Below are 17194 nucleotides of genomic sequence, written 5' to 3' on the forward strand. Positions count from 1 at the left end.
GGATTGGAAAATTTTGGCAGAAAGATGACGTGATTTGATGTTAGGCTGCTATACTGAGAATATATCAAAAGGTGACAAAAATAGAAATAGGGAGATGAGTGAAAAGGCTACTCCAATAATCCAGGTGAAAACAATGATTCAGATGAAGTTAATGTAATCTAGGTGGTAAGAAGTAGTCAGCTTCTAGATATGTTTTAAAAGAAAACAGAATTTCTTGACAGACTGGATATGGGGTGTGAAAAATAAGAGTCAAATTCTTGGCCTAAGCAACTACTAGAAGAAGATGCCCATAAACTGAGGTGGTAAGGACAGGTAGGTAGAGCATTTTAGGGGTGAGGGATGAGATAATGACACCTTTTCGGACATGGTAAATTTGAGATGTCCAGAAGGTTAAGTGAAAGAGGGGTATTTAACAAGGAGGGAGTTAATCATCTATATCAAATGCTCCTGACATGTCACTAAGACAAAGACTCAGACTGACCACTGGATTTAGCAATTTAGGTCACTACGAACTTGATTACTTTCAAGGAGTTTTGATACAAAGGAAGGCAAAGAAAGGAACAATAAGGAGAGGGGCAACCGGGGCCAAAAAAAAAAAAAGCTAAAAGAAGGGAACAGAAATTTTATCTGCTGCCCGCCACAGGAAAGAAAGAGTATAGAGTTTGACCAAATTAACTGATATATATTTTTTAAAACACTCAGTACTCAGAAGACCATAACACAGTCTCTGCAGTCTAGCACTTAAAGTGTCTAATATATAATCCCAAATTACTAGACAAAGAAACATGAAAAAGTGGCTCACTAGACATTAGATTTAGCAGCCCAAGATTTTTAAAGTAGCTATATTACAATTATGCTCAAGAATATAAAAGAAGATCTGCTTAAAATAAAGATCAAAGAGGCAATCTCACAAGAAACAGAAATTATTTAAAAAAGAACCAAATGGACATTCCAGAAAAAAAAAAACAAGATCTGAAATTTTTAAAAAACTCATTGAATGGGGTTAACAACAGATTGGAGATGATGAAAGAGTCAAGCGAACTTTAAGATAGGTCAACAGAAAGTATCCTATCTGAAGAAAAAATCAAAAAATATTTGGAAAAATAAATAGAGCCCCAGAGATCTGTGGGATAGTATCAAAAGGTCAAAAATATGTATGACTGGAATCCCTTAAGGAGAGAGAAGAGAGATGGAGCAGGGAAAAAAGTTGGAAGAAATAATGGGTCAGAATTCCCCCAAAAATGGTAAAAAAAAAAAAAAAAAAAAAAAAACCAAACCCATAAATTTAAAAATTCATGAAGCCCAGCTAATCTCAAGACAAACAGAAAGAAAAATCACACCTAAGCACATCATAGATAAAAGTCTAAAAACCAAAGATAAAAAATAATAGGGCTTCCCTGGCGGCGCAGTGGTTGAGAGTCCGCCTGCCGATGCAGGGGACACGGGTTCGTGCCCCGGTCTGGGAAGATCCCACATGCCGCAGAATGGCTGGGCCCGTGAGCCATGGCCGCTGAGCCTGCGCGTCCGGAGCCTGTGCTCCGCAACGGGAGAGGCCACAACAGTGAGAGGGCCCGCGTACAGCAAAAAAAAAAAAAAGCAGCCAGAGAAAATGACCCATTACAAAGAGAGGAACAATAATATAAATGCATGCTGACTTCTCACCAAAAACAATGAGAGGGACTTCCCTGGTGGTACAGTGGATAAGACTCCACGCTCCCAATGCAGGGGGCCAGGGTTCGATCCCTGGTCAGGAAACTAGATCCCACATGCATGCCCCAACTAAGAGTTCACATGCCACAACTAAGGAGCCTGCATGCCACAACTAAGGAGCCAGCCTGATGCAACTAAGACCCAGTGCAACCAGATTAAAAAAAAAAAAAGAAAATACTTACTTTAAAAAAAAAAAATGAGAACCACAAGACTGTGGGATGACATCTTTAAGTGCTGAAAGTAAAAAAACTGTCAATCCTGAACCCTATACCCAGTGAAAATATCCTACTGGAATAAAAGTGAAATAAAGATTTTCAGATAAAGAAATCTGAGAGTTATGTCTCTAACAGATCTCCACTAAAAGAAATCCTAAAAGAAGGTCTTCAGGTTAAAGGCAAGTGAGACTAGATGGAAACTTGGTTCTTCAGGAAGAAGTGAAGAGCAACAAAAATGATAAATAGGTGGGTAAAAATAAAACAATTTTCCTCTTACTATATTTAAAATACACATTAACTATTTAAAGATCTAATTGACAGCTTGGATTAATGACATATCAGCCTCAGAAGTAATTTCTCTTATTTCCCCATCTATATTTATAGAAAAGTACAGTACCTGTTTTAGTTTCAAAAAGAAATTTTCAGTAGTACTACGTTTGCTGAAGGGCCAGAATAATCTTTCATTAGGTGAGCAAACTCGGACTTTTGTCTCTAGGAGAAAGCGAACAGGCTCCTGCACTTCTGTTATTACTAAATCAACAGCTGTCGTCATAAACAGCACTTTATCTAGGGAGAGAGAAGGCAGAAGCAAATTTTTTAAATGGAAATATATTTGCTCATATGATTAATGTAAAAGTAATTACTTCTATTACAAACTTTAAATGACATTCAGGAAGAGTATGAAACATCTTGAAAAAGGTTGTTTATGCATAGCATACCTGAAAAGCTACACAAGAAACTGGTCACAGTGGTGCTCTTTAGGGTGGGACACTGGGAACTGTGGTAAACTTTTGCTTTTCCCTAGATACCTCTGAATTTTTAACTATATGTGCATATATTATCTCTCCACAAAAACAAGTAATATTTAGAAGCCTGTAAATAAATTAAATTATAAATGTAAATTAAAAATAAAAAATAAATATTTAGAAGCCTGTAAATAAAAAAAATAATATATTTTTTAAAAGTACATAAATAGAAAAGGAAGCAGGAAAAGGAAAAAATGAAGAAAGGAGAGGGAGGAAAAAATACTTTGTTTACTGGTCAAATTTAACAGTAAACTCAAAAAACTATTCAAATTCCTTTGTTTCATCAGAAGTAGGTAAACACTAAATATTTATCAAATAAGTAGTGCTAAGATTTGGGTATCTCCTTGGGACTAAAATTTCTGTTCATGATGTCAGCAATCTGCATCACCTTTAGGAGTTTCTTCATTTACAATCTGAAAATGTGGGGATTTTGGATTCCAGCTCCCAGTAATAACATAGGATTTTCCATCTGAACTTTTGCCCATAGATTCCTAAAGAAAAGAGTAAAAACAACATTAATGCAAAAAAAAAAAAAAAAAAAAAAAAAACCACACACACAAAACAGCTAACCCGCCATTCTGCTGCCTTTAAAAAAAAAGAGGTTACAAAAATATAAGAATATGAAACAGGATCATATATATATAAAAGTTAGGAGTGAGTATATACAAATGATTACAGTTAAAATTAAAGATGTGCCGATTATTTATGCAACTGCTCCTGAAAAGTTATACATAAAGCAAATGCTTGCAAATCATATCAAACCGTACAGACACTAGGGAAATTTACTACCTAAACCTATGTTGAATTCTTCTGTCAAGTAAGTAATTACTACATAAATTTAGTTATGAAAACAAAGGTTTTCACATAATAGCAACAATATGAACACCACCTACTTTTATAAAGCTCATGATAGTTTGCAAATAACTCTCACAAAATGTCTCCTTTGATTCCCACGTCAAACCTACATGATAAACAAGAATTATTCACTATTACACGATCAAGAAACTGAGACAGACTAAGTAGCTCTAAGGTCAGACTAGTAAACAGCAAGTAGGAAATAAGGAAATTCCCTTATCTTTGTTTATTGCTTCATAAATGTGCTTTAACCTTAGATTTGGTGAAACAACCTTTATAGAGGAAATAGTGTATAAACTTAAAAAAAAAAAAAGCAATCCTTACCAAATCTAACAAGTGCATGTCACTATTTCGTACATCTTTTCCTGGGCTAAGGAGAAGACCAAAACACCTGCAAAAAAAGAACTGACATAAATTTGGAAAAGAGACTACAGAAAGATGTTTAAATTAGATCGCTTTAAAAAAATTCTTCTTGATAGAAAAAAGGACATATTAAAATTATCAATAAAATAGCATTACCAAAATCATCTTTATTTCTTTGAGATAAACAAATTTTATGTTTGCCTTGTGTTATCACATAGTTGAGATCAACATATTAGCTGAAGATTTATGAGAGATAATTCAAAATGAATGAAGTATTCACTTTAATGAACAAAAGAATTCCTCAGGGAACAAAATATTTTGCAAATACATTTTGAATACAGTATATGACTGCTCCACTAGACTGACAAAAACTAAAATTTATATTTAAGCCAAACTTACTAAAAATGTTTACCTTTCAATGGCAAGTTCTTTATTAGTTGTTTGTTGCACATAGATGACAATCTTTTTATCAATTCCTTGGCGTAGTTTAAAGCATTGTCTGTCTTTATCTTTAGGAACTGCACTGTAGAACAACATGTTTCATTAATTTTGCAAAGCACTTTCTCGTAACATACACCAGAACAATTTTTGTTATGATTTGAAAATCAGGCACTGAAAAGAATCACATTTAATTCTTTTCTATGCCTGGTATTCAAATCATAACAGATATTTAAAAATCATCATCTGCCTCTTGATATGAAAATATCATCATTACTGTATGTAATCCACTAAACCATTATAGAAACCATTTATAAAAGCTACAAAACCACTCTTATGACCCCTAAAACGTGGCTTTAGTTTTTTCTTTTTTGTTGCTGTGAAAATTAAATTAGATATTTATAAAGCTCCAAGGCACTCAAAAAATGTTAGTTTTTTTCACTTTCTATTTAGTCACTGTTTTTTACAAATAAATTATTCATGCCTTATTTGTTTAAATATATAATGAAGAAAAGATAATTATATAGATCCTTTGAATTTCAAAACAAGGTGCTTTCAAAAAACAAGAAATGAGGAAGATATAGTCAACAGTAAGCTGTTGCCTAATTCTTCCCTTAAGCAGCAATAACCTTACTGTAAGCATGTGTAATAACTATAAAAATAACATTAATGATGCAGTTAAACATCACCTTAAGAAAACAGTTGAAAATATTCTCTAAATGACAGTTTACCAAAATAATCCCCTGGTCTCCCACCCACCATTTCTCTAGCTCCTTTGTTCTCAAAGGCTTACAAATCTGCTACAGCAATCAGCCAATATACAGCAAATCTAAATTGTGCCTTATTACTGTACAACTTTAAGATAATAGCAACAGAACCATTAGAAGATAATATAAAAGGCTACATGAGAGCTCTGAGTACCTACTCAAACTAAAAATTGGCTCTGAAGAAATAAAATTAGTTTGAATCCCATCTGCACTACTACACCAGTAACCAATTCAAGAACATGTGATAACGCTGAGATTAGAAAATCAAAGAATCTTAGCATAAGAGTCTAAAAATGACCAACGTGCAAGAAAAACTTCTGCATACCAAACTGTCAAATATTTGTGGCTGACAGAATTTTCACCTATGAGGATATGGACAGATCTCAGATTTTAATTTATATTAGATACACTAGTCTCTATGTTCTGTGGATATTTAAGTATAAATTAATATAATCTCATCTCTCAGCAGTATTTAAAACAACAACAGTGGAAATAAAGTTATCACTGGTGTCCTGAGTCTGAAGGGCAAGGAAAAGCTACATTAATAGGAAGCAGGGTGGAGAGTATAAGCAGTGGAAGTTCACTTCACTGATGTTGGGGGGTCTAGACTGTATTTCTGGTCTTATCACTATCACTGAATGAATGAATCCAACCAAGTAATTTTACATTTAATTCCTATTGTGTAAATTAAGAAGCAGACATCCAGGTTATCTTCCCTGGCTTTCTTTACCTATAAAATAAGGACAATATCAAATGGGGTACTTTGTAGATTAAATAAGATCAGAACGAAGTGTTTTGAATGATATAAATGAAAATGCTCCATTTTCCTAAGGACTAAACTGAAATGCAGGTTTCTAATTTTAATAATATAGGATTATACTTTTTCAGGAATGAAAAGAAGAGCATTAATTCTTGCCACGGCACTTGGTCTATATTTATGCTATGGCGAAACCACAATCTATCTTCTACTATGGCTAACTATATATACATATATTTTTTAAATAGGTGGTAAGTCATATGGGTATACCATTGTATCTTTTTTTAGGTATAACTGACATACAACATTAGTTTCAGGTTTACAACATAACGATTTGATATGTGTATATTTTGTGAAATGCATCGTATTTTTACCATTCTATTCTGGTCAACATTTAATTTCCACTTTTTAATTTTGCTGTTATTGTGTTAAGGGGAATGTTCATGCTGATAACTCTTTTGGCACCGCAATGACTGTTTCTGTAAATTCCTAGACATACTACAGAATCACTGGATGAAAGGAACTGCATTTGAAAAGTTCAAATCTGATGAAGAAAGGCATACTTGTCAATGATTTCATCAGTGTATTAGGTCACACAACACTATTTTCTACTGTAACTATAAATTCAGGAAAACAATGCAACAAAAAGATAACAAAGCCCTAACAAATGTGAAAAACAAATGACCATCCAGGGGTTTTCTGTATAGCATTTCCTTGCTATACAGGTGAACAGACCAGGGATATTTGTGATCATTACCTTTCTACTTAGAATATACCTGATCTCAGAAGGAGGAGAAATTATCCTAGTGCTTCTCTTCTGAGAGATCTTAGAAATCTTTCCTATTCATAACTGGGGTTTATAAGTGATCTACATAAATATTTTTAATAAAGGGAAAAAACTGTTTAAACAAACTGTTCTGTTTCTTAAAAAGGAAAAAAATTATTACAAGGTTTATAGATTACAGTTTCTACTTCCCAGTACAGGAATGCATACTGCAGAAAGCACCACATCACAGTGTTTCTGTGAGAACAGAAATATAGCTAATAAGAAAGCACAGAGCACAAGGCCTCACACTTGATTGTACAAATCAAAGTTGAAGCTGCATTGTACACTAAATTGGCCACCAGATGGCATGACAATTCCAAAGTCTCTTGAGGGAGAGCAAAGGTTATCAGTTTTTCAAACAAACAGACCAATCATTGTGCTTTTTAATTTAAAAGCAAGATATTAGAAATCATTCATATTTTGATGGAATTTCATTTTATGAGGTAGTCATGGAGGAAAGAAATTTCTATATGCAACTATTGATTATGATCCCAAGTGGCACCCATTTTGTGATATGGGCTATGGAGAAAAAAAAAAGTCAATCATCTTGCAACCATAATATTTTAAAGTTGTAAAAGATTTTAGAGTCTAGCCACTTCATTTTATAAATAAGGAAACTAATGTCAGGAGATGTAAAGAAACTTGGAAAAGGTCACACTGTTAATGGTAGCAATAAGTAAACTAAATTTAAGTTTTAATTTCTATTCCAGGGTTATTTTCACTACTCAAACAAGCATAATTTTACTTAAAAACCAAAACCAGTTATTTCTATGTAAGGTTAGATTTCAGATACAGACCTCAATTCTCCCCTTCCAATGTGTTCAGATAAACTTTAATGGTAAAACTTGATTTCAACAGCCTTAAGACCTTTACATTATTAAAACAAATAAACCAACTAACCAACCAAAACACAAAAAAAATCCAGCAAAACAAATCTAGCTACAGATCCAGCTGACGTAGCTTCTGTCATACTTCATATCAGCAGTCAGCCAGTTACTCTGAGTCCATCTAAAAGAACATGGTAGCATGATACATTTTCCTATGTGAAAGAATTTTTTTTATTGTTTAAAATTCTTTAAATCTTGCCTCTACAAATTTGCCTATTTATTTTCCTTTAAACTCTATCCATAAAAGCAATCATTTTATAATGTAAAAGTTATGTAATCTGACCTAGAATTTCCCTAAATCCACAGATAGTGCAGCATGTTAATACAAACTCAAATAAAAAGAATAAAATAAGATGTCCTACCTAAAGTAACCTTTACCATCATCTTCTTTTATTTCTAAAGACACAGAGAAGGTAAAGATGTCACTGTCAGGAGTCTGAGGTGCAGTAGTTGCTGAGAGGGGGGTCTGCTTGGCAGAACGGCGGAAGGCAGTGGCAAAACTGTAAAGTATCCGGCTCACCTACAACCAGACATGTTAGGAAATGGGCTGTTATCACAAGAATAAAATACTTTTGTTAAGGCTGAAGGTGACCTATGTTGTTTGAGGGGAGTAATTCATCTTTCCTCCATTGATTTCTTTTGACAAATTATCTAATTTATTAGACCTATAAAGCAAGCAACACTAAAAATGGTCAGAGAAGAGGCTTTAAAAAAGAAGTGGTTGTGGGGCTTCCCTGGTGGCGCAGTGGTTGAGAGTCCGCCTGCCGATGCAGGGGACACGGGTTCGTGCCCCGGTCTGGGAAGATCCCACATGCCGCGGAGCAGCTGGGCCCATGAGCCATGGACGCTGAGCCTGCGCATCCGGAGCCTGTGCTCCGCAACGGGAGAGGCCACAACCGTGAGAGGCCCACGTACCGCAAAAAATAAAAATAAAATAAAAAAGAAAGAAGTGGTTGTGAACTGAAAGATGATTTCCAAAATTGTTAGGAATTACTTGAATGTATCTATTATAATAAAAATAATTCTACAAGTTTAGCTCTAAAAGAACGATTTGCAAATACGTCATTGCTAGAACCAAGATGCCTATTTAACCCAATTAAGCAGCTGTCAATTGGTTTCCTCCAACACTCTTAACAACGAGGTTCAGGTTAACCAAACTTTTAGTTTATTTACATTTCAGCCCATCCAGCTGAAATAAACAGTAGCAGAGAATTTCATTTGGCTTATAAATGACCATAATAAATACTATAATCATTTCAACGTACTGAGGGTACAGATGAAGTTTCATTTGCAGACAGTTCCCTCTTAAGTACTTACAGCTTCTTGTATTTCACACCGGAAGACATGTATTCTGAAGAGCTCTGCATTGTAATGACTTTCAGTGAAAGCAAAACAGTCACTCTCAGGAGTTCCATCATGCCCTCTAACACAGAAGAGGATTTTGTAGATAGGGTAGTTTGCTATTTCAGTGTTTGTCTGAGGATCTAAGAGTCTGTTCAGAAAAAAAGATATAAAGAGATTAGAGGGACTGTAGACTATTTTCACTACATCCATATTATGATTCAAGACTCATCTTTCTAGCAAAAAGATCATATAATCCATTTTTGGTATGCTAATCATATTAATCTTAAGTCTTGATAAGTAAGTCGTATGTGAATTCTTAAAGTTACTGATTACACAATTCCATGATACTAAAAACTACATAACCCCATGTTTTACGGAGGCAATCAGGAAAGCATAAACAGTATCAATGTTTCTTATACAGTCTGTAACTAAATAAAGATAATGGCTAAATTGGAATACCAAAATAGATCATTAAAGCTGTGCTTCTCATTATCTCCTAAAAGAATGACCTAATCTGCTTTATTATTTTAAAAAATAAAAAGGTGATGTGCTTTCTCAGAGTGAAACATGTTCTTTTGCTTCATGGCAAACAAGGGAGAGAGACTGTAAAAAATGTTAACACCTAAAAAAAGAAAATCATTAATAAAATCAAAAGGATGCCATTCACTGAAAATCAAAGGGATATCATTCATTCAAAAATGTATTCATTCAACAAATATTTATGTGATACCTACAACATTTCAGGCTCCATTCTGGGCACTGATGACACAGCTATGAAAGAAACTGAAAAAGAAATTATGCAATTTCAACATTGAATGGGCAGGGCCACTGATGGGAAAGCCCAGGCGATAATGGAAATACCTAAGAAGGGGACCTAATCCAAGTTCAAAGGCACTTTGATAAAGACTCTGAAAACATGGGGCGAGAGAAACTAGTTTTCTCATGTCTTTATAGAATTAAAATATATTAGAACAAAGTATAATTTCAGTTGGGGGGAATGACTATTGACTAAGAAGCACATAAAAATGAATGCTCATATAAAAATGAGTGCTAAGGAGCTCCCTGATGGTCCAGTGGTTAGGACTTAGCGCTTTCACTGAGGTGGCCTGGTCAGGGAACTAAGATCCCACAAGCTGCAGTGCAGCCAAAGAAAAAGAAATAAACTTTATTACAAGAAAAAAAATGAGTGCTAAAAAAATTTTATTAAGTTTCACATTAATAAATACAATTAAAATTATTATTTGTGAGTCTTTGTGAAATAGTTCTTTAAATACTCAAGAGAAGAATTATATATGCAGATAACTGGAATATTAATTAATTAACTTACTACTACTGCTAACCATATACAGCTACAACTCTACTACCATAAAAATCCAAAATGATTGAGCGTGGAGAAACAGATACTCTCATGCACTGCTGATAAAAGTGTATGAACTAGATCAATATTTCTAGATGGCTATTTGGCAATGTATCAAAACCCATAAAAATGGGCAAATCTTTGACCCAGTAAGTCTACCTTCTAGGAATTGATCCTAAGGAAATACAAAAATACATAAAAATTTAGCTAAAAAATAATTTATAAGAAAATTACAGGTAAAGCACTTACATGCTCATATAATAAAAGCTTAATATTCGCTATTATTAGTAGTACTTTTCTCATTAAAACAACTAAAATATGTAACATTAGAGATTGGTTATTTCTGAATAGCCCATCATGTGCCATCATAAGTTAAAATTTTTCAGCATATTTACTGATATGGAAAGAGATTCACAATATAAAAAACTAAGTGAGGAAAGCATGTTACAAGATGGTATGTATGTATTATATTATTCCACTGTTGTTAAAAATGTTGATTCTAAGTTGTATAATTATACTTGCCCATATATGTAGGTATATACACACATACACAAACATATACACATACAACTACACAAAAAGGGTCTTAATAAACCAAGATGTTAACTGTTATTTACCAACGGGAGAGTAGAATTAAGAATATTTTCCTAATCTAAAATATGGCACAAATGAACCTATCTACAAAACAGGAACAGACTCACAGACATAGAGAGCAGACTTGTGGTTGCCAAGGGGGAGTGGGATGAGGGAGGGAAGGACTGGGAGTGTGGGATTAGCAGGTATAAACTATTATATAATAGGATAAATAAACAACAAGGTCCTACTGTGTAGCACAGGCAACTATATTCAATATCCTGTGATAAACCATACTGGAAAAAAATATTAAAGAAAAAAGAATGTCTATATGTGTATAACTGAGTCACTTTGCTGTACAGCAGAGATTGGCACATTGTAAATCAACTATACTTCAATAAAAAAAATTAAATTAAAAAAGAGTATTTTCCTAAATTTTTGCTTGTCTGTGTCCTCTGATTTTTCTGAAATAAGTATGCATTTTTTATAATAAAGAAAAAGTTATTTTATTTCAGTTCTGTTCAACTCATTATTAGAGTTTTGTATTTAGCTCGCTAATACAGATATCTGACTGGCTACCTTTAATCACTGTTATCTGTTTCAGTTAGTATAAACAATAGCCATTTTGAGAGACCTTTCTGGGCCTCAGTTTCCTCATCTTAAAAATTTAGGATCTGTACTGGAATAGTTAATATTTACCAACAGGTTTCTGTAACTTCCAAAGTCAGCATGAAATCTCATACTGAACTAATGTGTCAAGCTAGTATTTGTATTGGGGGCACATGAGAAATATAAATTGTTAGGCAGACTCTTAGGTCAACATGTTTCAATAATCCCCAAAACATTTAAATTTCTAATGTGCTACACAGAACTGGGGTGGGGAAGAGTATAAAAAACTGTTCAAACAAGTGACTATTTTTCATAAAGGTCACAATCCTTGGAAGATGTGATAACTAAGTGCCAGATGAATTAAACATGAATAAAATAATTAGATTTTGTTCACTACTGCTTCTTTCTAAAACTATAGGTCAGAAATCTGATCAAATGTTATTGAACACAAACAGTTCAAGAAGCTGGTCTCACCTCACAGTTCCTTCAGATACGTTCGGCACTGACAGGGTTACATCTAGTGAAATCTGACACTGGCCCCTTAAGATGGACATCATCCTTAAGGCTTCCACTTCACTCCTGGGAGCATTTACTGAAGCACAGCCTAAATAAGTTAGTTTGCTGAAAACTACACTGTCCTCATCAGCCACTGGTGTGAAAGGACTAGACCCTTCGGAATCTGAAAGAAACAATAAGGAGGTGATTATTTTCACTTTGATATTTTGTTGACATGAATATCAAGTAAAAATCTACAAGTTACATTTAGGTTCTAAAATTAAATACTAATGAGAGAATATGCCATTGCCCCAGAAGAAATGCCCATTAAAGCCAGAAATCTCACACCAGAACTCTGTCACCAACACTAAAAATTTTAGGTATGGCTGTAGTCTCAATCCCAAATCTAAACGGTGCCCTGAGACTCAGATCTGATTTACCTTTCTGACTCCTCTAATTTGTTTTGACTTTATAATTTACATTTAGATCAAAAATACATTTAGTATTTTACCACCCTGAAAAATCCTATCTCTGTCTTCTTTCTGATCTGCTCTGTTTTAATTATTTTTCTCATTCATCATTGTAGCTACTCTATCATGTTCTCTCAGTCCCCTTGCTTTCCCTTTCCCAATAAACATCTACAGTTTTAACACCCTACTTTCCCCAAAGCCTTTATAATTGCCTTTTCTCTCCTTCCTTGCTACGTCTTTCAGCTCCCTTTTTTCAACTTGACAACTATTCCCGCCAAGCTATTAAAGGCCTGGGGCAAACATCTCTTCACCAAGCATTATTCCTCTATTTCTCCAACACTATAATCAAATTCCTTGTTTCCTGGAAAAAGATCCTTAAATACTCTAAGACTCCCTCAATGTCTTATAGCTACTGTTTCTCTTTCTGTGGTATAAATGACATACATTTAGAGTGGACATATGTATATGTATAATTGATTCACTTTGCTGCACACCTGAAACTAAAACAACATTGTAAATCAACTCTATCCCAATAAAAATTTTTTTTAAACTGACATACATTTAAAGGGAAATCAGAATAGTACATACATTTACTCTTCTCACATCCCCCTAAATCTAGAATCTGAAGATTCTAGAGAACATAGATAATGGTTTTTGCTCGCTTTGAATCAAACCTAGTACAGAATGGACACTCAAATATTAAAAACAATAACCTTCAGTTATGCAAGCAATGCAGCAATCCTAACCTCCTTGTCCAGGTTTCACTGGCAGGCTCATCTCTGGTTTCTGGAGCCCTACCAATGACACAGGGTTAATGGTGGATGAAGCTGAGAGTTGATTAGAAAGAGGCCCATCTCCTTCGCCATCCAATTGTGATCTTTCCACAAGCTCCTTGTCCCCTGGCTGGTCGTCCATTGGAGGATCCATCAGCACATCTGCTAGCTCTTTTTGCAGCTGCTGTTCACTTCCATTCCCTATAATCTAAGGGTCACAAATATATGCAATCAACAAAATGAGAGAGGCCAGTACTGATTTAAATGGGTCCACATCTAGAGAAAATCATCAGCAATTCTTTTGATATACAGATATCTTCTGAATGTCTTTAAAAAACAGAATAAATCAAGATCTATAATAAATAAGAGCTGCAGCTGCTCTCTTAATTCATACAGCTTTTCATGAAAAAGTGTATAGTGAATTTGAGACCAATACCCAGAAATATATGTGATAGTCTGTCAATTTTATTAAAAGTTTTCTACAGTGTCCTAAACTAATTAACAACTAAAATATCTGTAATTTTACTTGTATGATGAGAAATAAAGCTTGTTAAGAGGAGAAGCTTCTCGGACTTGCCTGGTGGCGCAGTGGTTAAGAATCCACCTGTCAATGCAGGGGACACGGGTTTGAGCCCTGGTCCAGGAAGATCCCACATGCCGCGGAGCAACTAAGCCCATGCGCCACACTACTGAGCCTGTGCTCTAGAGCCCACAAGCCACAACTACTGAGCCTGCATGCCACAACTACTGAAGCCTGCGCGCCTAGAGCCCATGCTCCGCAACAAGAGAAGCCACCACAATGAGAAGCTCGCACACCAAAACGAAAAGTAGCCCCGCTGCTCGCCACAACTAGAGAAAGCCCACGCGCAGCAACAAAGACCCAACACAGCCAAAAGTTAATTAATTTTAAAAAAGAGGAGAAGCTTCTCTTATGCTTAAGGGAAAATGTGTTTGCTCCCGAAAATTATCAGTAGAAACATACTTATTAGGTAGTAAATCATCACATGCATTTTTACCACCCTTGCTATAAGTTAAGTCTCCTGTATTTCTGAGGGAGACTTCGCTGACATAAATAGTTCTTAAAGTTCTGAGACATTTGAATAAAGCTGGGGAGATGTACATATAAAATGACCCTGAGGAACAGAACCCTTTTCAACGTCAAGTATTTTTCTAGAGTCATGATGGTTTATTATTAGTTGCTCAACAAGGAAGTAAACAAGTGCAGAATCAGGTGGAGAATCAGGTGCCCAACGCTAAGGAAAACCACAAGTGACAAAACCCAGTATTGTCACCAAATGCTTATTCAAGAAATACTAGAAAAATTAACAAGAGAATTAATTTACGAAAAGGAAATCATGATGAAAAAAAAGTGTGCTAATTTAGGAGGGTTTCTGAAGACTAAAACCTGACAAAAAGTTAAAATGGGTGGGGCTATGAGATTGTTAAAGACAACGAGGTCTTCCCAGTAAAATTAAGACACAGTTAAGAAGCAAAATTCCAATAACAGAGGTACTCTGGACTACTAAGGAACCCAGTTCAAACATCTTTTGTAACTCTATAAAATTCAAGTCCCTTTGGCTGTAAACTATGATTGAGAAACAGTCTTAAGTCTTTTTTGCTTCATTTTCCCAAGGAAATTCTAACATGTCAGCTATTCTTGCCTTGGAAATAAGGGCCGGAGAGGTGTTCAGTCTCTGGTTTCAATGACAGCATCTGTTTTTGTGAACTTCCTTTTATATTCAGAGTTACTGCTATTGGAACTACAATTCAGTCAAATAAGTTTAACTCTTTGTTATGACTGATCCTATACATCACAAGTGTAATCAAATTTCTTTTTTCAGAAGTTCTCCTTTCAAAAGTTTTTGAAAGCACCTAGAAAACAAACTAGAGCTTAGTTCTAATTAACCTCTTATTTTTTCAGAACTGGATAAGAAATACTGCAGGAATCACCTGCAGGAAATAAAAGATAGCCTAACTGAATCTAAACCATTGTCCAAGTGGAAGGAGAAATAACATAAGTAGGATATTTACAGCTCCCTAAAAACAGATGAAGAAAAGATATTAGACTCCATGTTTAAGCAATTAGTAATTATAACTGGGAAGTTTACCATTAAAGAGCAAACTAAACTGAAGACATTTTACATGCTATGAGGTACTGTTTTTTCTTTGGTATATAGGCTAAATAAACTCAAGTTTTCTTTTGGATAGGCTACCTCCACTGTAATATATTTACAAACCCTAAAAGAAACATGTTTATATGTTTGCCTTTTGTGTTTATACATGTTTATCTGCATTCTTCCCTTGTTTATAAAGTCTGTAAACGTAAGAACTGCCTTCTACTTCCTTAAGTCTTCCTTAAAGGGTAGGAAAAAGTAATGCACACACACAAAAATGATTTTTAAAAGCTGCTTAAAAATAGCAACCTAACTTATGCTTTGAATAATTAGGTCCAATACAGTACTCAGCACTTACCATGTTAGATCATTTGTGCACCTTCAATCCAATTTCAAACTTAACTATCTGTCACATAATTTAATACTTATCTCAATTAAGTTTTTTGTTTTTTAAAAGACAGTCAATTAATCTTCCCTAGGCTTATCTGGGAAACACTCAGCAATGCTTTTCAAGGTTCTCAAGCTTTGGCATGCCTAAGAATCACCTGGTGAACTTGTTGAAACACAATCTGTTGGGCCCTAACAAGAATTCCCATTCAGTAAGGCTGGGATGGGCCTGATAATTTGAATTTTTAAAAAGTTTCCAGGAGATGGTGATGCTGCTAGTCTGGAGACCACACTCTAAGAACCAACATTAGATTAATGGTTCTTAACCATGACTAAACAACACAATTACCAATATCACCAGGGAGCATGTTAAAATTAAAATACCTGATCCTCCCTCTATCCCCTCACCTCCTACCCTAGCAACTAAATCAGTCTCAGAGATAAAGCCTTGGCATATGCATTTTCAAGAACTTCCACAGGTGATTTACAAAACAAGTGGCAGGCCAGATTAGGCCAGCAGGCTATAGTTTGTTAACCCCTCGTATAAATGAACAGCTTAAATCAGCAACTGCTTGTCTGACTTCTTGTCATAACAAAAATAAACTCATTATTAGCAGGGCTTTCTGTTCCTTGCTGCCAACAGCATTCCTAACAGATACCACGATGATCTCTAAAATAAATGTAATTGCAGGTAAAGTAATCAAGACACGGTATTAGTGAAAGGACAGATAATACAGAACAAGGAAACAAAATAGAATCCAGAAATAGACCCACACATACATGGCCAATTGGTTTCAACAAAGTTGGCCAGATAATTCAACAGAGAAAGGTAATAAAATAAAACAAATGGTGGTGGAACAATTAACTTGACATCATACATATGCAAAAACATCAATCTCTTTACGTCACATACAAAATTAATGCAAAATGGACTGCAGATCTAAATGTAAATCCTAAAACTATAATATTTACAGAAGAAAACACAGGAAAAAAATCTTTGTAATTCTGGGACACAAAGATTTCTTAGGACACAAAAAGTATGCATAAAAGAAAAAAATGAAACGCACTTTATTAAATTAGAAACTGCTGCTTGGAAGACACTGTTCACAGAATGAAAAGACAAGCCGCAGACTTCAAGAAAATATTTACAAATCATATGTCTGATGAAGGAATTATATCCAAAATATCCACAGAATTCTTATAACTCAATAATAAAACAAGCAACCCAATTTAAATAAAGGGCATTTCACACAAGAAGACAATGCAAATAAGCATTTGAAAGAAACTCAGTATCATTAACCATTAGGGAAACTGACACCACTATAGGATGCCGCTATACACCTATAAGAATGGCTAAAATTAAAAACAAAACAATCCTGAAAATACCAAGCGCTGGCAAGAATGTGGAGCAACTGAAAAACTCTCATACACTGCTGGTGGGAATACAA

The 17194-nt window shown here is 34.7% G+C and overlaps 1 protein-coding gene across 4 annotated transcripts in view; it reads right to left on the bottom strand.

Annotated features, from left to right (window-relative positions):
- Window positions 1-17194, bottom strand: part of RABGAP1 (RAB GTPase activating protein 1) — a 151198-nt gene that overhangs the window by 94901 nt on the left and 39103 nt on the right. For 3 of the 4 annotated variants that reach the window (XM_060154385.1, XM_060154387.1, XM_060154386.1), the window contains 8 exons: window positions 13219-13453; window positions 11982-12186; window positions 8942-9116; window positions 7987-8144; window positions 4362-4472; window positions 3911-3977; window positions 3120-3222; window positions 2323-2492 (listed from right to left, as the gene is read on the bottom strand). In XM_060154385.1, the coding sequence (XP_060010368.1) occupies window positions 2323-2492; window positions 3120-3222; window positions 3911-3977; window positions 4362-4472; window positions 7987-8144; window positions 8942-9116; window positions 11982-12186; window positions 13219-13453 (1224 nt within the window). Of the gene's footprint in view, window positions 1-2322; window positions 2493-3119; window positions 3223-3624; window positions 3693-3910; window positions 3978-4361; window positions 4473-7986; window positions 8145-8941; window positions 9117-11981; window positions 12187-13218; window positions 13454-17194 lie in introns of those variants that run through there. The other variant, XM_060154388.1, reaches the window with a different exon arrangement.

The sequence above is a fragment of the Lagenorhynchus albirostris genome, chromosome 7, assembly GCF_949774975.1.
Source record: "Lagenorhynchus albirostris chromosome 7, mLagAlb1.1, whole genome shotgun sequence".
NCBI lineage: Eukaryota > Metazoa > Chordata > Mammalia > Artiodactyla > Delphinidae > Lagenorhynchus > Lagenorhynchus albirostris.